The sequence below is a fragment of the Pan paniscus genome, chromosome 1 (assembly GCF_029289425.2).
Source record: "Pan paniscus chromosome 1, NHGRI_mPanPan1-v2.0_pri, whole genome shotgun sequence".
NCBI classification, from domain to species: Eukaryota; Metazoa; Chordata; class Mammalia; order Primates; family Hominidae; genus Pan; species Pan paniscus.
The window spans coordinates 81,705,746-81,731,064 of record NC_073249.2 but is presented as its reverse complement, the minus strand read 5'-3'; the positions used below and the strand labels follow the sequence as shown (position 1 = coordinate 81,731,064).

The window sequence follows — 25,319 nt, the reverse complement described above, 5'->3', positions numbered from 1 at the left end:
CTTTTCTATACAAGTCTAGTAAGTTGGAGTGCAGAATGTGGGGAGATAGTTAAACTTTATTATTTTTTCAGAATATTTCACCATATGTTTTATTTCCACCTTACTTTGGTTTTTAAAAAATATTTGGTATAATGAAGTGGGAATTAGAATATCATTATATAATCATACACATATCGTTATACAATAGAAAACTCATTAGGTAAACAGTATTTTATTTTCATATGTTCCACAGCTTATCTAAACTACTATAGTTAATTAATGTATGGTTATAAAGTTATAATAGGGACCCAACAGCAGAGAAAAATGTTGGGCATGGTGGTTCTAAAGAAATTATTGTTGCTATACCCTAGTTAATTATCTTCATTTTGAATATTTGGTTTAGATTTACATATGAGATAGATTCTCCAGGGGTATCCCAGCTTAAAGTCTGAACATCCTTATTAGTATTTGGATATTTAGATCTATACCAACATTTTGAACAGTATTTAAATATATAAAATACTCAGCATTTTTTTTTTTTACTATGGTTATCACATGTGTTTTTGTATGTCTTTGAGCATTTTTTAGAACCTCATGATTATAATTTCATAGTGGAAATGTACAGATTAAATCATTTCACAGCGTGTGCATTACAAAAAATAGTTACTTTGTGATTCTTATGCAAAAGACTTGAAAGATACCTAATTAAATACATAACAGTTCAAGGAAACTGCTTTCAAATTATATTTCAGCTTATTCTGAATTTTTTTCTGAGCCAATGCACTATCCTGAGAGGTCTCTAGTAGCATTTCTGAAAAGGATCTTTTAAGTTGGTTTCCTGAATCTCAAGTTATGGACCTTTCACTTCTAATCCCCCAAAATGAAGTCCTTTACAGTCTTTTATCTTGATGTTTATGTGGTCATTGCTGTGCTTCTGAAGCATGTTTCAAATAAATGGTAATTTGCCTCCATAGAGACCACTCTAAGCTGCTGATGTCATCAGTTGTTCTTAATAACCATAATTACTGAGCAATATAGAATCGCTATCTGAAAACTTAGCAGTGTTGAACAAGTTAAAAGGGATTTTTTCCCCACTATATTGTGTGTGTGCTGAGCACACTACAAATAAATATTCTCCTGTAATGTTTTTAGAGGAAGAAATAGTTCAGTCTCTTAAGTGCCCTAAAAGAAGATACAACATAGTTTTCCTATACTATGATGCCAAAGTGATAATTTTGGCTACCAGAACTCTTAACCAGTTATTAATGTTGTTGATATGAATTATTTATTTCTGAGGAGTAACAACATCAACAATTGATATTTCTTAATTAAAATAGTTACTTATCTAAGTAATCTTATTTTTGTCTTTGTAGTCAGATTATTTCTAAGATTGTATATTAAGTAGGAACTTCATATAAAAAGAAACCTCAGCGGGCACAGTGGCCCATACCTGTAATCCCAACACTTTGGAGTACTGAGGAAGCAGGATCACTTGAGGCCAGGAGTTCAAGACCAGCCTGGGCAACATAGTGAGACTCCATCTCTAGAAAAAATAAAAAAAGAAGTTGGGCATGGTGACACACACCTGCAATCCTAGCTACTTGGGAGGCTGAGGCAGGAGATTCACTTGAGCCCAGGAGTTTGAGACCGCAGTGAGCTATGAAGGTGCCACCACGCTACCGTGGGTGATAGAGCAAGACCCTGTCTATGGAAAGGATGGAGTGGGGGAGGAAAAGTCCGTAACTAGAGAAAAAATTAAGCTTATTGTTTTCGGTTCATCATCTGTAAAATGGAGATGACAATACTGATTACAAAGATTTTTTTAAAGGAATGTATATATCTTGGCACACATTTATAATTGATATATATTCATAGTAATGCTCAATAAATTACAGTTATTAATATGATGGCTTTCTACGTAAAGCTATTTGTGTGTTTACGTGAAGTTCTAAACCTTAAGGGTTTTAAATAAAAATCTACCTTTTAAGTAACATCTGTGCATTATGTAAATAAGACTTTGAAAAATACAATTTTTAGAATGTGTTTGCTGATCCAACCACTGACAGAGAAGTAGGGAACATTTAAATAGTTACAATTTTTTTTTCAAATAAAGTAAAAATATTTAATTTTTAAAATCATTAAAGTAGGTTTTTCTTAGACATTTGTAGTTTAGAATATGCATTTTATCACAAAGAGTGAATGCATTCATTAGTAGTCCAGGAATCCTAATTCCTGAGAAAATGTAACCTGATAGGTTGTATATGACCAAGCAAACTAGAATTAAAGAAGACAGTGAAATGGAAAAAGGCTAGGAGATGAATTTAAACCTTGGAATATATACTGTCACTAATACTGCAGTTGGGCCAAGTGCGGTGGCTCACACCTGTACTCCCAGCACTTTGAGAGGCCAAGGCAGACGGATTGCTTGAGCCCAGGAGTTAAAGACCAGCCTGGGCAACATGGCAAAACCCTGTTTCTACAAAAGTTACTACAAATTAGCCAGGTGTGATGGCATGTGCCTATAGTCCCAGCTACTCAGGAGGCTGAGGTGGGAGAATCACCTTAGCCTGGGAAATTGAGGCTGCAGCGAGCCATGATTTGGCCACTGCACTCCAACCTGGACGACGGAGTGAGACTCTGTCTCAAAACAAAAACAAAAACAAAACAACCTGGAGTTGAAGAAACCAGGTTCTTCATTGTGTTGTCTTTCTGCCAGAGACACTGTTTACTTAAGTGTAGGCTACGAGGAAATAACTACACTCAGGGACCTGAAGTTTTTGTGACTAACAGAAGAGTTCATGTTATTTTTATAGTAATAGGCTAGTTTTACACAAGGCTGATGAATTCATTAACAACTTAAATGAACAAAGTCTATCAACTATAATCAATCATTTTATGATTAAATGAATATTACCGATATTTGACATGTTTTGTAATATGTAGATTATATTCCTGAGAGATTAAATAAGAACTCTGTAGGCCGGGCATGGTGGATCATGCCTGTAATCCCAGCACTTCGGGAGGCCGAAGTGGGTGAATCACTTGAGGTCAGGAGTTCAAGACCAGCCTGGCTAACATGGTGAAACCCCATCTCTCCTAAAATACAAAAATTAGCCAAGTGTGGTGGTGGGTGCCTATAACCCCAGCTACTCTGGAGGCTGAGGCAGGAGAATTGCTGGAACCCAGGAGGCGGAGCTTGCAGTGGGCCAAGATTGCGCCATTGCACTCCAGTCTGGGGAACAAAAAGAGCCTCCATCTCAAAAAAAATAAAAACAAAACAAAACAAAAAAACTTTGTAGTAGATACTGTAGGAAGAAAGTTTTAATTATCATTAACCATCTTAGAAAGCTTCTTGCCTTTGGTGGGGAACCTGTATAAATGTTTTCTGCTCTGTTCTGATCTCTTAATAGTTTGTGTAATATATTCCTATAGTCATAGCATGTAGATATCTATAACTGTCTCTTAAATTTTCCTGAAAAGGAAAGTTTTCATATATCATTTAAATTCCACAAGGCTTCTCATAACTTAAGAAGTCTTAACTGTAACCAAGGTGGATCTGAGAAATTCAGTCTTACACTTCTCTCACATCTGCTTTTGTTTTCTCTACTGTCTTTACCTTAAAAGAAAAATAAACAGCAAAACACTTTATAAAATATTAAGAGAGAAAATGAAAAAACTAGCCCCAACTCAGCCTCTCAGTTTCCTTAATCATCCAATCATCCAGTCTTTAGCTGTGTGTTTCATCTATTCCAGAAGCCTAAAGACAGCAGTGATGAAACAAAAATCTCAGTAACACAACTAAAGAATAAGAGGAAACTGTGTGGACAAATGACTAGCAAACAGCAAGTTTTTGAAAGAGGGTCAAGGATAGGGCAGATGTTTCCTTAATACATTTCTGTAAGCTAAAGGTCTATTAATTCAGTTATTTATCAGAATGCCGTTTGGTAAAATACCTCCTCTAAAACACTGAATGTAATACTAAATCTTTGACAGTTGGAATGGGTTATTAGTTTATTTCCAGGAGTTGTTTAAATCAAAGACATAATCATAACAAAAATAGTACAGAAACAAAGTGACTTTACCATTTGGGATGTCAGGTTTATAATTCACATTATTTTCAAATAGCAATTCTGTAGGACAGGATTTCTCATGAGTTGGAAGTTAAGACAGAGGAATTGATATTAAGTTTTGTTATCAGCTTGACTCTTGTGGAATACTTTTCTACTGCATTTCTGTATTTGAAGTCTTGTTAATTGTCCTCTCACAGAATAAAGGCTAGAAGAGAGGTTCTATGAGATTCTCCCCCCCTTTTTTTTTTTTTTTTTTTTTTGAGATGAGGTCTCACCCAGACTCGACTCGAACTCCTGGGCTTAAGGGTTCCTCCCACCACTGAGCCCAGCTGAGATTCTCTTAATGTGTGCTCCAACATCTTCAAGAGGAATGAAAAAAGATATAAGTCCTTCATTGCAATAGAAAGTAGATCCAATAATAAAAAAAAATCCTAAGTAAATTTGCTTTTATGAAATTGTGATTGTCTTTGTTATTTTTCAAGAGAGGTTTATTTTTAGTATTAAATCAGTCCTTGAACTGGTATCAAGGAAAAAGACATCTCACAGAAGAGTTTTCTTTCTGCAAGCAACTGGCAGAAATGTGACATGTTTGATTATGTATCCATTTGTATTCCCTATGTATTTTAATGTTTCCCAAACTGTTGTTCATCATAAAATGAAAAATATGTAAAGCTCTGTTTAATTATGTCTTTGCATATCCATGTACTCTTTTTTTTGGCAGGTGGGGAAGGTAGCTTTAAATACTCTATTAATTTGTGTAGGCTTTCTTGATTTTGTCATTTAAAAAAGATTTCATACATTGAGATAGATGTGTATTATAGACATCATCTATAGGCTCTTAAAATGAAATTGCTGTTTCCACAATTAAACAAATTCCTTGCAAGATTAGTCAGGAAGAGAAACGGAAATATACCAAAATATGACAAAGTATATTTTAGAAAATATCAAAGCACTATAAATACCACCCTCTTCCCCATCAGGTGCAGACTATGATTCCTCCCTAAATTATAGATCTGTGAGTTTGAAAGAACAGAAGGAATTTGATAACATTTCATTGCAGCAAAGTTTTTGCCAAACCGCTTTTCACAGAGCCCTTGTATCTTACATCTCAGTGTTTCTGAAAGAGCCAAAATTAGTTCTTATTGATGCTCAAGCAACTGAGGAATTATGAGCATTCCATTAAATAAGGGTACCAGTTTGTAACTATGTCATTGCATGTTAATACTTTTTGATTCCCCTAATGACTAAATATGGTTCTCAATATGTGTGATTTCCATCTGAATCAAAGGGAGTCATGTACACAAAGCTAGAACTTGATGTAGTGCTACTTTGAAATATAAAAGAGTATTTCCACAACACATGCCTTCAAACTTTAAATGAAACCCATAACAGATGTGAAAAAAGAATTATGACAAGGACAACCTAATATAAGTTTTATAAATTTTAGGAAATGTCATCTTTTTACTGGTTTCAGAGACTTTTTCAAATGTTTTAAACACAATTTTCAGATAACAATAATGAAAAGCTGAGCCCCAAACCAGGGACAGGTGAACCAGTTTTAAGTTTGCACTACAGCACAGAAGGAACAACTACAAGCACAATAAAACTGAACTTTACAGATGAATGGTAAGTTAATATTTTTGTAAAGATGTTCTTAGCTATTTTGTAGGATTGTATTAGATTTTAATTTTTAACACTTCGTCATCTTTATGTTTTGTTTTGCTATAAGGTATTGGTTTTCAAACTTGAGTGTGCTTCAGAATCACTGGGAGAGCTTGTTAAGATGCATATTACTGGACCCCACTCTCAGAATTAGGTTTGGGGTGGGGGTCTGAGAATTTGCATTTTTAAAAACTTTCCAGATGATGCCGGTGCTGCTCATCCTAGAATATTTCTTCTGATAGAAAATGCAAAAGATAATACTAATAATAATTAATAATTAAAATTAGTGCAAAAATATAAACATTTTGGGACTTTTTGCAGTCGTGGTCCTAGGTAGGTGTATATGTATGATTTTTGTTTTGAGTTTTAGAATATAATTTTAGTGATACTAAATATACTGTATTCTCCCCTGCATTTGTTTGACTTTATAATAAATATTCCCATGTTACTACTTAGTTTTAATAAATATTATTTTACTAGCTGTGTAATAGTCCATCAAGTAGATGTTCTATAGTTTACTTAGCCATTTTCATTTAATTGGGCAGTAAATTTGTTTACCATTTTTTACCAAATAAGGCTTTAATGAATGTCTTTGCTTATAAAGCCTTTTCCTGCCTTCAAGATTATTTGAGAGATATTTCTGAAATGAACTATATCTAGATTAAAAGATATTGCCAAATTATTTCCAAAAGAATCTTTACTTACTATAGTCCTACTAGACACATAGAAGTATACAATTTACTGTCTCCAGGCTAGTGTTCAATATATTTATTTATTTTTAACTTCTATATTTGATTTAAAAATACTTTTAGTATTTATTTAATTGATTACTAGTAAGGTTGAACTTTTTCTTTATTTAATGGTCATATAGCTTCTCTTTAATAATGTTTCTGATCATATTTATTGCTCATTAATCTAATGAAACTTTACATTTGAGAAAAGCAAGTTATGTAAGCTTTTTGTATTCTTTCCCACTGTCTCATGACCATTTGATTGAGAGAGCGTACAAAATTTTTAAATTTAGGAATAGTAATATATTAGTTAATATATTGATATAGTATTTCTTAATATATAATATAGTTGTATAATATTTGTTAATATATAATTATACCAATTGTTCAATGACAATATATTAATTCATTATTAATATATTAATATATTAAATATTTAATTGTATATTAATATATGATCGTGTTATCTGTTACTATAATATATGTAATATGTAGTTATGTATTGTCTTAATATGTAGTGAATTATATGTTGATATGTGATATTACTTTTATTTAAATTCACTGGTTTCCATTTGTGTTTATGTATGTATGTATTTTATATTAAAATATTTGATTAAGTAGGATCTTAAAATACTATTGGATATCTTCTATGTTCCGGGGACTATTCTAGACATTGGGAATACATCAGTGAAATAAAGTACTTAAACCCCTGCCTTATTGGAACTTACATTCTAGATGGAGGAAGTTTATTATAAACATAATTAATAAGTGTACCATATAGTATGTTAGGAGGACAATGGAGGAAAATAGAGCAGGTAAAAGTGGGAAACCTAGGCATCATTGAGAAGGTGACATTTGGGCAAAATGTCACTTGAAGAGTGAGAAGGAGTGAGCCACGTATTTATATCTAGGGGAAGAGCATTTGGGGCAGAGAGAAAACCAGTACAAAGACTCTGAAGCAGAAGCATCAGACCTAGTATGTTCAAGGATCTTAAGAAGACCAGTGTAGCGGGAGTGGAGTGACCAGTGGAGAGAGGAGTAGTAGATAAGGTCAGCCAGGAAATTGAGGAGGATATTTAAAAGGAAAAGGTTATTTCTGGTTATTGTGTTGAGCATATGCCATCAGTAGAAACCAGAAGAACAGTTAAAAAGCTATGGCAGTAAGAAAGGTTAGAGGTGGTGGTGGCTTAGACAAGGATGGGAGCAGTGGAGGTGGTTTAAAAAAAAAAAAGTGATTGGATTCTAGATATATATTTGAAGGTGCAGCCAGTAGGACTTTATAAGTCTTAGTGCCTGACCATTTAAAAATTGTGATGTTTGTGGCCCTTTTTCTTAATACATAATTTAAGATGACAGTAGGTCATCGTACTTATCACGTCTTTTCCATTCTCATGATTCTGTACACAAGGAGCTGGCATCTTCTGAAGAATCTTATCTAAACTTTTTGGGCTTTTTTTTTTTTTTTTAGAGAAAATAATTAGTCCCATTCTTTTGAATGCTACTTTTCCTTCTCTAAAAACTGACCATGAATTATATTCTCATTCATCAATTTCTTATTTCTTTGTCAGAAAAGCAGTTAGCATTTTTATTATTATGCAAGTATTCAACATTCATTGTAAAAAAAAAAAAACCCAAACAGGCAGAACTTAAAAAAAAAAAAAGTATACAGACTTTTTCATCTATACCAGGATTGTCTCTTGCTTTTATTTTAGTTTCTTTGGCAACAGATGAGGCAATAGAACATGCTAAGAGCTTGGACTGAAATTGACAAGTTTTTGAATCTCTCTAAATCTCAGTTTTCTCCCTTGAAAACGGGCATGTTTAATAGAACCTACTTCATAGGTTTAGTATGAAGATTTAATGAGATCATGCAGAGAAAGTACGTAGCACTTACTAGCACATTGATTGGCACCTGAGAAGGCCCTCATTGGTTGTTAGCTACAGTTCTCATCTTTTGTAAATTGTCTTTCAGATACTTTGCCCAGTTTTCTATGGTGTTTATCTTTTTCTTATTGCGTTATTAGAGCTACTTATTTATTATAGAATTAAATGAGGATTATACCATTTGTCTTTCATTTGTTGCAAATATTTTTCCCAGTTTGGTGTTTGTTTTTCAGTTTACTTACAGTGGTTTTGCCTTATGGTTTCTGCCTGTGATAGCATGCATAGGAAAGCCTTGTTATTCCTAGAATTAAGGGAAAAGGTTCTTATATTCCTCTCATATTTTCTATAATTTGGTATCAAAAACTGTATATTCCTTCTAGAATTTATTTTCCCATAAAGTATAACGTGAAGCCATAGCTTTGGTTTTACCACATGGCTGTTTTCTTGTCTCATTACCATTTATTGAATAATCTTTTTATTTCTGTGATTTAAAATGCCATATTAACAATTATGTTAAATATATTTACTCGGTTGCTGTGTCTTTTCCACTAATATGTCTCTATTCCTACTCAGTACCATAATATTTTAATTACTATAATGTATACACTAAGCGTTTTATTCATGCCTGAATCATAGCTTTCTCAATGGAAAAAATAAATATATATATACCACCTTAGCTTTTTTTTGCCAAAATAGCTATATATTCCTTTCTGGTTTAAAAGAAATACATGTTTGTCGCACACACACACACACACACACACACAAATTCAGTGTAAAAAATTTACCTGCAGTAATTCTACTGACATGACACTCAACACTGATGCATAGCCTTCCTGACATTTTTCTCTGCATGTATACACCCATATGAATATACAGTTTTAGTTAAATAATATTATATATGTACTCTCTTTTTTTAAAAAAAGTCAAATTGACTTCTGCAGTCAGCCTAAAAGAGTTTTTGTCATGGCAAAAAGTCCATGATCGTTTGTATTGTTTATTGAGTTACTGGTATTTGTCTATAATTAATGTTTTTTTAAGTTACTGTAAATCTTACTTTTTTTCTTGTTCACATTTATTTTAAACTTAAAGAATTGTTGCATTTCTATGAACTTAATTTAAATCTCAGTCAGATTGTTATACATGTCCTCTTTCTCATTCAGTCCTCTTGTTACACATATGCCATGATTTGTCACAGAATACTTATTGCAAATTATTTCTTTAAAAATTGGCCTCGTATTCTGCTATAGCTAGAAATGCTAATACAACTATGGTCATCATCAGGTGAGTATTAAAACTGAAGCAGAAAATATTACCCTGTCCTTCTACAGAACTATGATGCTCAGTCACCTGCCATGTTTGAACAGCAGATCAGAACTGGAAGTGATCCACAGGGAGCAGTTCAAAAGACCAAAGAACTGGCCAGGCTTTTGTTCAAATATTAATTTTAAAGTAGCCTGGAATAACAGAGTCTAGAAGGGCATATCATAAAAATCTGTATAACCATTAAGGATTTGGATATGGTGAACCATCTGTAGTGAAGACAGGAAAGGAGACAATGTAGTTCACTTAAAATTCAATAGAGAGACATGTAGAAATACATACTAGATAATGAAAGGATCCAAACAGTGAAGAAGCAGTCCCTTTATATTTTTGAATCTTTTTTTCAAGAGTAAAGTGTGTTATGATAGTCATCTCGATTTGTTTGAAAGGATGTTTACAAATGCTATTAAAATTATAAATCCTACATTTTACTTGTGAATTTTTTGGTCTACCTCTCTAGTTGTAAAATATAAAAATTATCCTAAAAGATCATATTGATTAACTTCTTGGTGGAATCACTTATCTTGTTTTGATGATAGGAGCAGTATAGCATCAAGTTCTAGAGGAATTGGGAGCCATTGCAAATCTGAGGGTCAGGAGGAATCTTTGGTCCCACAGAGCTCAGTGCAACCACCAGAAGGAGACAGTGAAACAAGTAAGGTGTTATTTTGCTTTTGTCGTTATAAAATCCCAGCATTGGATGTTTACCTACTTTCCTGTTCCCTTCGATGCTGTATTTTGTTTCTTGTTTTTAATAAATTACTTTTGCTTCTATAGTCCAGCTGTTAAACTGATAGATAGCAAATCCAAAAGATGGGGACCTTAAGCAGTTAAAATGAGGAGACACAGTGAAGCACAATCCTCTTTGTGGACACAGTGGCCAGGATAGTTGTTCATCATACTATAAATGGATGAGATATAAATGTTAGTTTGAATTAGTCTTTATCATTTTTATACCTAGCAATGAAATCCACTGTATCTGTTTTGGTTGTATATGTGGTTTATAGAGGGGGAAAAAGGAATAGAATCTAAATAAGTTACGAGTGAATCTATTTAATACCTGAAGTGCCACTTAAGGGATTTTTCAGAACCCTTTTCTAATAGAATATTTTTATATGACAATTACATGAAATTTAATGTCTAGCACAGAGACTAGAACACAGTAGATGTTCAATAAATGCTTGATTAATGAAGGAATAAATGAATTATATTTCTTATAAATGTGTAGGTACCTTAGTATAACAGAGTTTAAAATTAAGTATGTGTAAGACAGCTATCTGGTAAGCACATGTCCAGTAAGGAACATTAAAGACTGATCGTTCATGCATCTGACAGTTAAATTCCAGAATTAAGTATTTTCAATGGCCAAAACAGAATTTATAGTATGGTCAGCTTAACTACTTGTTCATGATAGTTTAGATTTTACCAAATACATGATAGAGGGGCAGAAAAATGCTCAGTTTTAAGTTTAGATTTCGGGAAGGTTAGTAAAATGCAGGATCAGGTAATTTCAGCTGTAAGGGATAGTCTAAAGCAGAGATTCTGCACATAGAGTTCATGAAGCTCAATTCCTGGGCTTCAGGAAGAAGCAGTGGGCCCATCCGTCCACGATAGTGTTTGTACAATTTTGTGTGCAAATACATATTTGCCTTGTACTGAGGGGAGGTTTTAGCTGAATGTCAAAGGTTCCTATGACTCAGAAAGGGTTAAGAACCATTTATCCATAGGAAAGCTGGAGTATTAAGTTGATGTTTACTTTTCTAAAAAAATCTGGATTTAATGATACATTTGGCCCTACATGCCGGTGGATTCCATGGAAATACTCCCTCCCAAAATAACAATATGACAATAAAAAGGAACATAGATTTAAAAACAATAACAGCGTAGCAACCGCTTACATAGCATTTACATTGCATTAGGTATTATAAGTAATATAGAGATAATTTACAGTATAAGGAAGGGTATGCATAGGTTATATGCAAATATTATGCCATTATATATGAGGGACTTGAGGAGCTGCAGATTTTGGTATTTTCAGCGATTTTAGAACTAATCCCTCATGGATACCAAGGGATGACTGTAATTTGGTTTACTTACAGAAGCTCCTGAAGAATCATCAGAGGATGTGACAAAATATCAGGAAGAAGTATCTGCAGAAAACCCAGTTGAGAACCATATCAATATAAGTGAGTTGCTCCCTTTAGATAATTGCTTTGTATGGGAAAATAAAAAGCCTTAATCTATGTTAATCTCTCTAGAGTTAGAGGCCATGTTCAAGTGTATTGTGGAAGTTTCCTCCCCTTATAGAGGAATTAGACATCATATTAGAATGTGTTTGTGAGCTCCTAAGTTAGGTTAAATAATTAATATTGCCCACATTACCACCTGTTACATACAACTTTATTTTCTGACAGCACAATCAGATAAGTTCACAGCCAAGCCATTGGATTCCAACTCAGGAGAAAGAAATGACCTCAATCTTGATCGCTCTTGTGGGGTTCCAGAAGAATCTGCTTCATCTGAAAAAGCCAAGGAACCAGAAACTTCAGATCAGACTAGCACTGAGAGTGCTACCAATGAAAATAACACCAATCCTGAGCCTCAGTTCCAAACAGAAGCCACTGGGCCTTCAGCTCATGAAGAAACATCCACCAGGGACTCTGCTCTTCAGGACACAGATGACAGTGATGATGACCCAGTCCTGATCCCAGGTGCAAGGTATCGAGCAGGACCTGGTGATAGGTTGGTAAATTTTTAATTAACATGAACTGTAAAAAATGTAGTTCACAAGGATTTGTTTGAAGTCATGTAAGGGAATCTCTCCATTTTTGACAGTTGCTTCCTCTAAGAGTGTCTCATTCATATAAACTTAAAGAAACTTTACAGTTTACTGTAAATGATTTTACGTATTATATTCTTTGAGCACTGTGCATTAATAGGGAAATAAAAAGTCTTCATTCTCCATATCTCTAGCACTGAGGCTTGCTTCTGAATTTACAGATCAAGAGAAAAGAATGTTAAGAATGACCCACAGGTTATTTATGAAGTCAAGGTTATACTTAGCTCTCAGATTATCTTGTAGATATCCAGGCCTTTATCAGTGTTGTTTTGGTTTTAATGTTAATTTTTTCTGCTTTTCTATTGACCCTGGATTAAGGTAGTGTGTTAGTAGTTCTGTTTTTGGGAACACTGTTTTTCTTTGATTTCTACTAAACTTAGTGACCGAATTTAGAAAATGAAAAATTATACCAAATAAATACCGTAGCAGCAATAAAAAATTGAATTGCCAACATGTTTTTATAGTTTTCCTATATTTTATGTGATCACAAGAATATATTTTCTTTTGTGGGAGTTAAAATGAATTTTTAAAGTATACTGCATTTCATACTCATGGAAAACTATTTCTATTATTAGTGCTATCATATCTTATTGTAAGTTCTGTCCTCTTTCAGAGAACCTAGTTTTAATCTTAAAATCCTAGTTTACAAAGGAGTGAGATTCTATTTGAAATATTTCACATTTTATATGCTCAATATATTGCTGTTTATAAGATACCCTAAAGTATCTGTCAACTGAAAAATATAATGAAAGATTAATTTACCACTCATAGTCAAGAGCATGATGATGGGTTTGAATACTGGTTTCACCACTTACCAGCAGTGTTTTTTCATTCAAATTACTTAATGACTCTTAAAGATTCAGTTTCTTATCTATAAAATAGGGTTATGATTATCTAAAATTATTGTAAGAATTTAAAAACACATCTATCAGTCAATCATGATGTGACCTGGCTCATGTTAATAGCACTAATTAAATGATAGCTGTATTAAACAATCAAGATAGTCTATGAGGCCACTTTAATTTTTAAAAGAATTACAGTAAGAATGACTCTAGGGATAAAGACTGAAAGAAGACAGGCAAAAATCCTGAAGAGGATAGCTTGCAGCTCAGGGGAACTGCCTTTTCTTAACTATGAAAGGGTATGTTTCTTTCTTTAGTCATATTTGGGAAATGTTTACTTTGCCATGGCACTTTTTTTGTAGATATGAAGGAATAATTTCCCCCCATGTTTATACTTAGAGATTAATCAAACATCTTCTCTTTACCTGTACACATTAATCTTGAGCATTCTTAATATATATTTTAGGCAAGTAAGACTTAGTTCTATTTCTTTCCATACCCAGAGGGAGTTCCTTAGAATGTCATTACCACTTAATTTATGCAGATGAGGTTAGCAAGCTTAGCACAATTTGAAAATCAAACTGATAATTTCCAAAATCAAACTGATAATTTCCAAAACCCAGGGTTGAGAGCTAGATTCTATAATTAAGCTTATACATTTATGGCCTTCCATTTATATAAATGAGCTAATGTCTTATTTTTCTATATTTAAATAGTAGAACATGATACGGAGGTCATAATTGAAAATTAAATTTAAGTGCCCAGTTTCTAGTAATGTTTTTAATGGATATTAGACACTTTGAGAAAGTCATAACTATTTAGCAGCTTCTATGCAGGCTAATTATAACACTTAATACCAAGCCTGCTTTATAGCTGAGGAAACTTAGGTGCTAAGCAAAGGGTTTTGTATATTCTAGAGCTAAGGAGTTTTGTTTTTTGAAACACAGTTCTATAACATTAGTGAGAAAGGAGGATTTGAGGGAGGGTGGGTCCTGGAGAATACAGAAACTGTAATCTTTCTATAGATCTTTATCATCTTCATAATACTTAGATGATTTATATGTTTTAGGGATTCTTTTAGCGTTTAGATCTGTCACAAAGTTGGTTCCCAATAGCCTCATTGACCCAAGGAAACCCAGATGCTGAACTAGACTAGCAGAATCTTTTAGAAGGAGATAATCAGTGACAACAAACAGCCTGGAACTGATCCCACTTCATGCATATACTCTTGAATTCATACTCTCATGGTTAAATCCAGATTTGAAACCACTCTGGGATCACATTTAGTTCCCTGCTTTTTAAAAATTAAATATTATTTAATATTCTGTACACTTATTTGAGTATTTAGCCTATGTTGGTCCTACATGGTATTTTGTTTTGTAAGATATAGTAGTAAACTTCCTGAAGAGTAACAGAAGAATGATAAAATTCTTATCCTTCAAGAAACTTAATTATTTATGAATAAGAGAGAATACCGAAGCCATTTATAGGAACATAGAAAACATTTAATATATGAAAGTAAATACAATTATATATATGTGTGTGTGTATATATATATATATAAAAAGATGTGTATACTGAGGTAATTAGAAAGTGATTAGAGTAACAATTACATTAATTTTCCTTTGAGATTTACATTATTTTCTAGCTCTTTACCAAAAATTTGTAAATGGTGTAAATATTTCCTCTGACTTTTATCTAAATCGGTTTTTATAATTCTTAACTTTTTTGGCACCATCCTGATTTAATCTTGAACAACTGTAAAAAAGTATACTTTTAATATTTCTGCACCTTTCTAAGGGCTCTTCATCATTGACACTCCTGCCAGTTTATCTTACTTCTCAATTTAGCTGACTTTTATTCTAAAGAGAGAAAGTTTAAGAGATTTTGCTTCTTAAGAACATGAAAAGAATCACTTACCAGCTTGTAATTAGTCCTATGATTTTGGAGAGTTTCTGTTTCCCAAGAGACTAAGGGTTGTGAAGCTCTGTTGTAAAAATCATACCATTTGGTTCCTAGAGTCCAAGGATACATTGCACACATGGATGAAATGCCCACCTAAAAGGATGTATGTCTTAAAGTTCCCTCCATGCTGCCATTTGCAAAGCCCAGTCAATATTAGTTTAGCTGGGGTGGAGAAGTGGTCCTAAAATTAAATATTATACAAGTGTATACTTAATTTGATCTGTACTTTATATGAAGAACTATATAGTGGACCTCATCAGTTTTTGTTCCAAATTTAATTTTTAAAAGGAAACTTTAAAAGGCTTTATAGCTAAGTCATTTCTGACAAATTTACTGAAAATATCAGAACAGTTCCTTGTAATACAGAGTAATGATTTTTAAAAAAATATTTACATTCTTATAATTTGGTTAAATAAATGACCCAGGTTTTCACTTTTGGGCTTAGATCAAGCATGAGAAGGAAATGTCTTAGAAAATGAAGAACTTAACAACTAACATAGATATTTTTAAATGGAATGCTGTTCTCATTAACTACAGCAAGTCTATATAAATGTAACTGGGAGTCTATAGCAGAGCAGCAGACTTACTCCTAAAGAGCCATATAGTAAATATTTTGGCTTTGTTGGCCAGGAGACAAAATGGAGACCATTATGGTAGGTACTTATATGGCCATTTAAAATATTACCATTTAAAAATGTAAAAACTATTCTTAGCCTAAGGTTCATTTCAAAAATCGGCATTTGGCGGAGATCTAGCCCAAGAGCCATAGCTTGCAAATACCTGCTCTATAGTAATCAGTGTTACAGAGAGAAGTCAAACTATAGTCTGTGGTAAAATGCCTCTACTGGCAAAAATCCAGACTTTGAAACAATGAAATAATATGAATCTCCACATATTTGGGTTCCCTTTAACTTTGCGTAAGGCAAGAACATGGAACAGTAAATGGGAAATAAATTGAAAAAAGACAGAAAGAAATGTTTGTTCTCTAATCATGGTGTTTAAAAAAATAAAATTAGTCCTAATGTCAAAAATAAGTCTGACTTAGGAAAAAAGCAAAACAAAGCAAAAAAATAGTATGTGTATCTCTTAGTGATTTTATATACTGTATTTATTTCATTTTGTTTTATTTTTTTGAGACAGGGTCTTGCCCTGTTGCCCAGGCTGGAGTGCAGTGGTATGATCATAGCTCACTGCAACCTCCTACTCCTGGGCTCAAGCGATCTTCCTCCCTCAGTCTCCCAAGTAGCTGGGATTACAGGTGCATGTTGCTGCACTCTGCTAATTTTTGTTGTTGTTGTTGTTGTTGTTTTAGAAGAGACAGTCTCACTGTGTTGACCAGGCTGGTCTTGAACTCCTGGCCTCAAGCCTCAGCCTCCCAAAGTGCTGGGGGACTACAGGCATGAGCCACCGTGCCTGGCCATATACTGGGTTAAGAAACATAAATATATGCCCTTGGAATGAAAAGAGTGTGGTTGAGATCTCTGTTTAGATAATCTGCATATAATTTTTTTTTTTTTTTTGGGGGAGACAGAGTCTCGCTCCCTCACCCAGGCTGGAGTGCAGTGGGGCAATCTTGGCTCACTGCAAGCTCTGCCTCCCAGGTTCACGCCATTCTCCTGCCTCAGCCTCCCAAGTAACTGGGACTACAGGCGCCTGCCACCACGCCCAGCTAATTTTTTGTATTTTTAGTAGAGACGGGGTTTCACCGTGTTAGCCAGGATGATCTCGATCTCCTGACCTCGTCATCTGCCTGCCTCAGCCTCCCAAAGTGCTAGGATTACCGGCATGAGCCACTGCACCCAGGCTGTATAATTTTTTTTTTTTTTACAATGCCAAATCTGTTGTAAGTGATTTGACAGCCTGATTGGTAGCTCTTCCTGTTTCTAAACTCAAGAGAAAACCTAAGTTACTCTCTGAGAAAAAAAACAAGCATCTAAGAAAGCTTCCTGAATAAGTCCTCACATAGTCTTGAATAGTTTTTAATTATAGCCTCAGTTAGGATGATCTAACAATTTTTTCCCTAAAGAGTGATTTATCCTATATTGCCCTTTAATAACTTTTAAAGTATTATTTTCATAGAAATTTGGTTCCATATACCTACTCTGGACCATGGAGCATATCCCTCACTTTTAAAGCCAAAATTCCTTGTACTGTAAATTTGGCAGCATTTATTCTGTCATCATTGTAACCATGATTTCCTTATTTCTCATTATTGCAGTTTACTCTTTATTAAAGAAAATTGCAGAGAGAAAAGATGTACTCAAAGAGAAAGAACTGGACTCCTAGGGAGTTAAAAGCCCTGTTATTCTTTGCTCATTTGTTATATAGTCTTGTGGTTAGGCCAAGTGAATCAGCTTAGGGCTTAATTATTTATTTTCCAAAGAGCTCCTCAGCTTTGAGGAGCACGTACGTGTTCCAGAGGATGGTATTCATTATAAGCCAGTGCAGTTTCCCATACTGTGACAGGATTGGGTTCTGATTTATTTAAAAGATAAAAGGGATTAAGTGCAATGTCTTCCTTCTATTCTAGCTTCAATGAGTGTTTCTGTTTCCTTAATTTCTTCATATACATTTAGTTGACTGACATATTCCTTGCTTAATGCCCGAAGTCACAAAGGGAAACAAAAGTTTTTTTTTTAATTGAGATGATTGATGATAAAAAGGGTGTCCTTAATGCTTTAAATATTTGGTTCTTTGAAGTCTTTGTAAGTGATTTCAGTTATTGTGTTCCCTTCACTAGATTTAATATCAGAGGAACAACAATAGGTGATAGAATAATGAGGTAATTCAGTATGTTCCTTCATAATTTTTTTTTATGATGGATTTGCCAGGTCCTCTTTTGCCACAGCTAACCACCTTTCCTATTAACAGTTAATACTTCCTTTGGACTTACTGAATTCTAAGTGCTAAGCATTGTAAAGCAGGTCGCTTTCCACAAACTATATTTAGCTGCATGCACTGCATGGGGATAGAATGAAAAGAAATTTCCTGTGTGCAGACTGATGTTCACTTCAAATATGTCATATGACAAAGTAGCTATAATCTGAAATGATGTACTTTAAATATCTGTTACTCTTTTTGGATATTTTGTTGAAGAATGCAATTTATGTTTTTTAAATTTGATTGGGATAACAATTACCAGCTTTTTGTTATTCGTATATGCTCCTTTTCCTTGAGCTCAATAACTAAAAATGTACTTGAATCTAAATCTGTGTATAGGTTTCTGATTTTTGCAAGAAAGTTGTTTCCTTATAAATAGTTTAGAAATAGTGTCACATATCAAGATGATATATAAGCCTCAAGCACTTCTCTATTTGGGACATATTTTTGAGTAGATCTTTAAAGTGAACCTCAATGACATCAGTCACCTACTCAAAACCTGTTTTGCTGACAAAATCAACCTTGTACTTAACTCTAGAGGCATATATCTGTTATTTACCATCAGTTTCTAAAACAGTTGAACATGAAACATATAGCAACAATCAGAAATGTAAAGTTTGTAGAGTTCCTAATGAAAAATACAGAAGTCATGAAATAAGCCAAAAAATATAATAGATGTATGGAAATTTCTGGTTGTGGTTCATTGTCAGGAGAATTCTCATCTACAAGTCTCAAATTTGTTTTTGCTTCTCAAACTTGTTTTGTTTTTGTGCTCTTGTTTCTAGCCTGTTTTAACATTAAGGTATATTTGAAGTAACTTTTTCAAATTATTACTAGTTATCACTTTCTTTTTTTTTTTTTTCCCCCAAGATGTAGCCTTGCTCTGTTGCCCAGGCTGTAGTGCAGTGGCGCAGTCCCAGCCCACTACAACCTCTGCCTCCAGAGTTAAAGTGATTCTCCCGCCTCAGCCTCCTGAGTATCTGGGATTACAGGCGCCCACCCACCAGGCCCAGCTAATTTTTGTATTTTTAGTAGAGACAGGGTTGGTCACCATGTTGGCCAGGCTGGTCTCAAACTACTGACATTAAGTGATCTGCCCATGTTGGCCTCCCAGAGTGCTGGGATTACAGGCTTGAGCCACCGCATCTGGCCTAGTTATCACTTTCTGATTAATTGTATGACAATAAAATGGAATTTGCTTCAGAGTTTTTTGATATCCTGATTTATACTTTTTATCACAAGTACGCAAAGCTGGTTTCTGGTTTTATAATGAAAATTGCAACTATAAAGTACCATGATGCTTTAATTGAGTTTTAGAAAAGCTAAAACACTAAAGTAGAGATTATCATGAACTGATAAACAATGGTAAAGCAGAAAATGTAACAGTTACCTCCCTATAGAGTGAATGAGGTGAGACTCATTCTTCTCTACCTCATTTTATTTCTTATGTAGAGATTATCTGGTGGAAACTTCTAATTATAAGGCAGTATTTTCCTGCCAGTGAACACACATTTGTTCTGCTTCTCCTTTTAGCTATTAGAGATGTTCAAAGAATGTAAACTTCTGCTTAAGATAGACAAAATTAGAAAAATAAAATTATCACAGATGTTTATATCTACTGCCCGTTATGACTAGTCTTCATTAGGGACTGTCTTACAATGGGGAATGTGTTCTACTATAATCTGCTAAGATTCTGAATGATAGGTACCATATTTCTTTGAATAGTAAATAAAATGGTAGTCATCCCCTATTCTTCATTCTACTTTTATTACCTCATCACCTCTTACCTGGTGTACTGAGGGAGTTCTCCAACTCCTTCTACTCCTGCTTTCAGTAGTTCTCCATTGTTTATGATATAAAGAAGAAACAAACCCAGCTTCCTTGCCTGGTATATAGGGCACTTCATATTATAGCTGCTGCCAAAAATTGGTCATGCTGTCTACATTGCCATACTTGGAGTGTCACTGAATACATTCAGAGGACTATTGGAGTTCTCTGAATACATTATGCTGCCTTAAGTCAGCGTATCTTTACATACTCTGAGCCCTCTAACAGAAAAGACCTCCCATCACTATCACCATCATTTGGGTCACCTCATCTTTCAACATCATCTTAAGCTACATTTCCTGGCCCATATATTCCCTAATCAAAAATATGGGCCCTTATATACACCTACTGTACTACCTATCACAGTGCATTGTATATTTGTATGTTTTCATATATAAGAATGTAAGCACCTTTAAGGACAGTGTAATACATACATGCATACAGAAATAAAAGTTGGCAAAGACACCTTTTTGTCAAAAACTCTAGCTAACTAAATTTTTATTCATATCTCCCTGCATGATACAGGTTTTTGCTTTCTTTCTCTGCTTCCTAAAACTTGAATGAGAAACCAATGAATTACTGTTTCAGGGGTCCCATGGCCTCCCCACACAGTTGATTGCTTGCTACAAAGACTCAAAAGAATCAAAGGCACTTCAGTCATGGCTATGATTTATTATGGCAAGGAAAAAAGATCAGACAGAGTGGAAGAATCCAGGCTCAATGTTCCAAAGTTCTCCCTTTCAGAATGTGCACCTCCCTTCCCAATAAAATACAGTAATACTTCTGTAGTTTTTCTGCCCTGGTGAAGCCTGCTTATAACTCAAAATCCAGGGTGTTTACTGGGGTCTGGTCATGTCGGCACCTCTGCCTGTGTGCCTAACCACAGTCACCTGAATTCCAGACCCAGAAGGAAAGTAGGTGTTCACCACAAATCATGTTATTTTTGCAGTTTACGCAAGCTGGCCCCACAGGGTTGTGTCCCAGGAAGGCAGAGCAATGTAACATGCCAAAAGTCAAGTTCTCAGACACCCGCCAAGGGCCAGCCTCATAAGCAGACCCTTCTAAAGATAGCAGCATCAGACCTGCTATCCCTTACCTTTGTTTACTAATACGTTGTAAGGCAAAGAATCCAGTTTCTTGCCCCCACAAAGGAGCAGAAACAGCAAGATACTCTAGCAACCCATCTCCCTCACTTATTTCAGATACTTGTAAAGATATGTGTTGAAATGACAGCAATTCTAACATATAGAACTTTTTTATTGATAAAGCTAGATAACGCTAACATATTAATAGTATCTTAGTTCATTTCCTGTTGCTTATGATAGAAATCTTCTGGGTAATTAATAAAAGAAATGCATTTTTTACAGTTATGGAGGCTGGGAAATCCAAGGTTGAAGGGCCACAATGGTACAAGCCTTCTTGCTGGCAAGGACTCTGCAGAGTCCCGAGCTGGCACAGGAAATCACATGATGAGAAGGCTAAGCTCAGGCTTCTCTTCCTCTTCTTATAAAGCCACCAGTCCCCACTGACCTGATAACCTATTAATCTATAAGTGAATTAATTCATTCTTGAGAGTGGAGCCCTCATGATCCAATCACCTTTTAAAGACCCCACCTCTCAGTACTGCCACATTGGGGATTAAGTTTCACCATGAGTTTTGGAGGGGACATGCAAACCATAGCACATAGCTTTTACTATAAACCAAGTGTGTGTTTTAAAGCACTTAAAATGTTTATTTTTTAATAACTTTTTTCTAGACTCTTATTTATAGGATTCAGTTGGACTGCAAACATTTTAAAATTTATAATTTAAATGTAAATTTCAGTTTCACCCTGTCTGAATAATCACAGATTGCATATAAGAAGATTCAAATTAATGAGGTTTTCTTTTCTAAGAACTACTAAGCTAATAATATAAGAAAAATGTATACATAGTATAAATTAAAAGAACATACGGGTTTGTTTTGTTTTTTTTTTTTTGAGACGGAGTCTCACTCTGTCGCCCAGGCTGCAGTGCAGTGGTGTGATCTCGGCTCACTGCAACCTCTGCCTGCTGGGTTCAAGCAATTCTCCTGCCTCAGCCTCCCAAGTAGCTGGGGCTACAGGCATGTGCCACCATGCCCGGCTAGTTTTTTGTATTTTTAGTAGAGATGGGGTTTTTAACTTGATATACTGAAGAACAAGTGGTATTCAGAATTATAATGAGCATTTCCAATGAACCATAAATACATGGAATTTAATTTATTCTTTTAATATCTTTTTTCTTATTTATGCCTGGGGAATGCGTCTTTAACACATACCCACAGCAACTTTGATTCTTATAGAAAAGTTTTATAGCTACTATGAAAGTAGAGATATAGAAATGTAATAATTGTTGCAGAAACTCTTCTATTGAAGGAGATGGTGGTGAGGATAGCTATCCTATGTTTGTAAGAACCTAGATCTTCAATCTTTGAATTGAAAAAAATCAGGCTTAAGTTTTTAATAATAAATTCACACTCAATTTATTTTTGAATGGAATAATTTAATTACAAAATAAGAAGATGAAGGTCACTGTTGTCCAAAGTGTTCTGATACTCTACAATGTGGTCACAAAATTTGGGAAATACTACATTGTGTATACCTCTTTGTGAGATTCACAAGAACCTGTAGCGTAATAAAGCCTCTGAGAAGACTTGCAGCAAGAAACCTCTTTAAGCTTTGTTTGGTATATCATTTTCCACACTTACTTTATCATAAGCCTATTTTGTGGAATACCTACAAAAATCCCAAGTTTTAGAAATGCTCTGCTTCTGGATTATTCTAACTACATTCTAGACAAGTATTGAGTTCCTTAGAAACCTGGACTAGGAGAAGCTTTTATTTCCCTTTAGTTTTTCACTGTGTGTTTTGCACAGTAAAGAATTTCTTTCTACAGATTTATTCAAAATTCGCCAGCTATAATTCTAGTCATGTTCTTGTATTCTATCCATGGTACAGTATCCTTTATATAATAACCTTGTTTGGTAACTGAATTACTTAAGTCATTTCATTCCTGGTCTATCCTCTCCTAATCTTTGATTATGCTGTTTTTTCCACCCTAAAAAGTCTTTGTTCTCTTGTAAGGTATTTTAATAATACCTATAATATCAGTTAATTTGTGCCATTCTACCTATGTGTAATGGTGTTTTATGAAAGGGTTTACCATCTTGAAAATGGTATGCAAATTAATTCATATTTTTTAGTGCTATTTAATGAATTTCTGCTTATATTTTAGCCTAGTTTTTTACTAAATGTGACTAGTACTTTTAAAACGGGTTTATAGACTGTTTCTGGTTCATGTAACTTCATACTTTAACCTTGGAGTTATCTCCAGGATTCCAGATTTTCTGGAATATGCAATAGTAAAATACAAAGTCAGGAGTCTAGGTTTTATTTTCTTAGGTTAGTTGTACATCCTTCAGATTTACTCTTTTTCTCCATTAAATGTTTCTTCCAAATAGAATAATAATTGATACTTTGAGCTGTTTCATTATTGCTTTGAAATTGCTGGATAATCAATTTTTTACCTATTATTTTGTTACTTCAATAAACCTATTATGTGCTAGATACTCTGATGCGTGCTGGTGATAATGATAACACAACGCCTACCCTCCTTGAGCTCTCAGTTCAGTGGGATACACAGACACATATACATAGTTACAATACAGTAATTGCATTGACAGAGCTTTGCAGGGCTTTGAGAGTATTAAGGACCCCTAATCTAACCTGAGGAAGGGGAGAATTATATTTTTATAATTCTTGGTTTGTGACACATTATCATTGTTAGTTCATACTTGGCTCCTTTTCTTTCTTTCTTTAGATACCCATGAGCCCACCAACTAATCCAAGAACTAAAAAACTCGCTGTAACTTAAATCTACCTGTTCACCCTATTTTGTCCATCTGCCTACCACACCAGTGGTAACCAGTGTCCTGAATGTTATGGTTATCATGCCTTGCTTTAAAAAACAAAACATAAACATATAAACATAAATTTTTACCCACTTTTGAACTTTATATAAAAATGATGTCATACTGTATACAAGACTGGGACTCTTTTTTTTCCTCAGATATTATCTTACTGTGATTCATCCATGTTACATGTAGCTCTTGCCCAATCATTTTTACTGCTATCTAATAATCCATGTTTGACTAAACCACTGTTTATCCATTTTCCTGTTAATGGACATTTAGGTTATTTCTAGTTTTTGGTATTAACAGTGCTGCTTTGAGCATTCTGAAATATTTCTCCTGATAACAGTTTTTCTTGCGTATATACCAAGGAATGGACCATTTACAAAATAATTTAAAATTGTTTTCCAAAGTGGGAGTGTAAATTAAATATAATATCTAACAATATTTTTTAAAAATCGTGTTTATTCACATCACTGATTCTTGTTGTCACATATCTTGATTTTTCTAATTGATTTGGTAAACAATAATATCTTATGGTCTTGATGTTCATTGCCCAATTTACAAATAAGATTATGCATCTCATATTTTTCAGCCTGATCTCCTGATCTGGTTTTTTGTTTGTTTGTTTGTTTTGAGATGGAGTCTTGCTGTCACCAGGCTGGAGTGCAGTGGCACGATCTCAGTTCACTGCAACCTCTGCCTCCCAGGTTCAAGTGATTCTCCTGCCTCAGCCTCCCAGGTAGCTGGGATAACAGGTGCATGCCACCATACCTGGCTAATTTTTGTATTTGTAGTAGAGATGGGGTTTCACCATGTTAGTCAGGCTGGTCTTGAACTCCTAAACCTGAAGTGATCCACCTGCCTCGGCCTCCCAAAGTGCTGGAATTACAGGCATGAGCCACTGCACCCGGTCCTGATCTGGTTTTCTACTGGGTTGTTTTAATTGAGTTGTTTTTCTTTTCCTTATTGATTTATAAGAGTTCTTAATGCATTTTTGATACTAATCCACTATCATGTATTAGTGTACAAATATTTTTTCTATTTTATGATTTTTTTCACTGTTTTTAGGCTGTTTTTTGATGAACCATTTTTAATTTTCACATTAAATTTTATCAATCTTTTATGCTTGTCACTTTCTTTTATTTACAAAATCCTTATCTGGAATTTTAAAATTTATCTGAATTTCCTTTTGAAGTTTTACTTTTGACATTTAAGTTACTAAGTTATTTGGAACTGATTTTTGTTTATGATGTATATGTGTAACTTTTCCCTGCCCCATTTAGATAGCCAGTTTTTCCTCTGTACATTTATGAAATGGTGAATTTTCCCAGTGATCTGCTATCCCACCTATGTCATATTACAAAGATTTATATAAAACAGATTTGT

General features: G+C 34.2%; 1 protein-coding gene across 14 annotated transcripts in view; it reads left to right on the top strand.

Annotated features, from left to right (window-relative positions):
* Positions 1 to 25,319, top strand: part of DCAF6 (DDB1 and CUL4 associated factor 6) — a 138,418-nt gene that overhangs the window by 96,574 nt on the left and 16,525 nt on the right. For all 14 annotated transcript variants that reach the window (XM_034939760.2, XM_034939762.3, XM_057302200.1 and 11 more), the window contains 4 exons: positions 5,558 to 5,675; positions 10,186 to 10,301; positions 11,746 to 11,832; positions 12,061 to 12,388. In XM_034939760.2, coding sequence (XP_034795651.1) covers positions 5,558 to 5,675; positions 10,186 to 10,301; positions 11,746 to 11,832; positions 12,061 to 12,388 — 649 coding nt within the window. The remainder of the gene's footprint in view (positions 1 to 5,557; positions 5,676 to 10,185; positions 10,302 to 11,745; positions 11,833 to 12,060; positions 12,389 to 25,319) is intronic.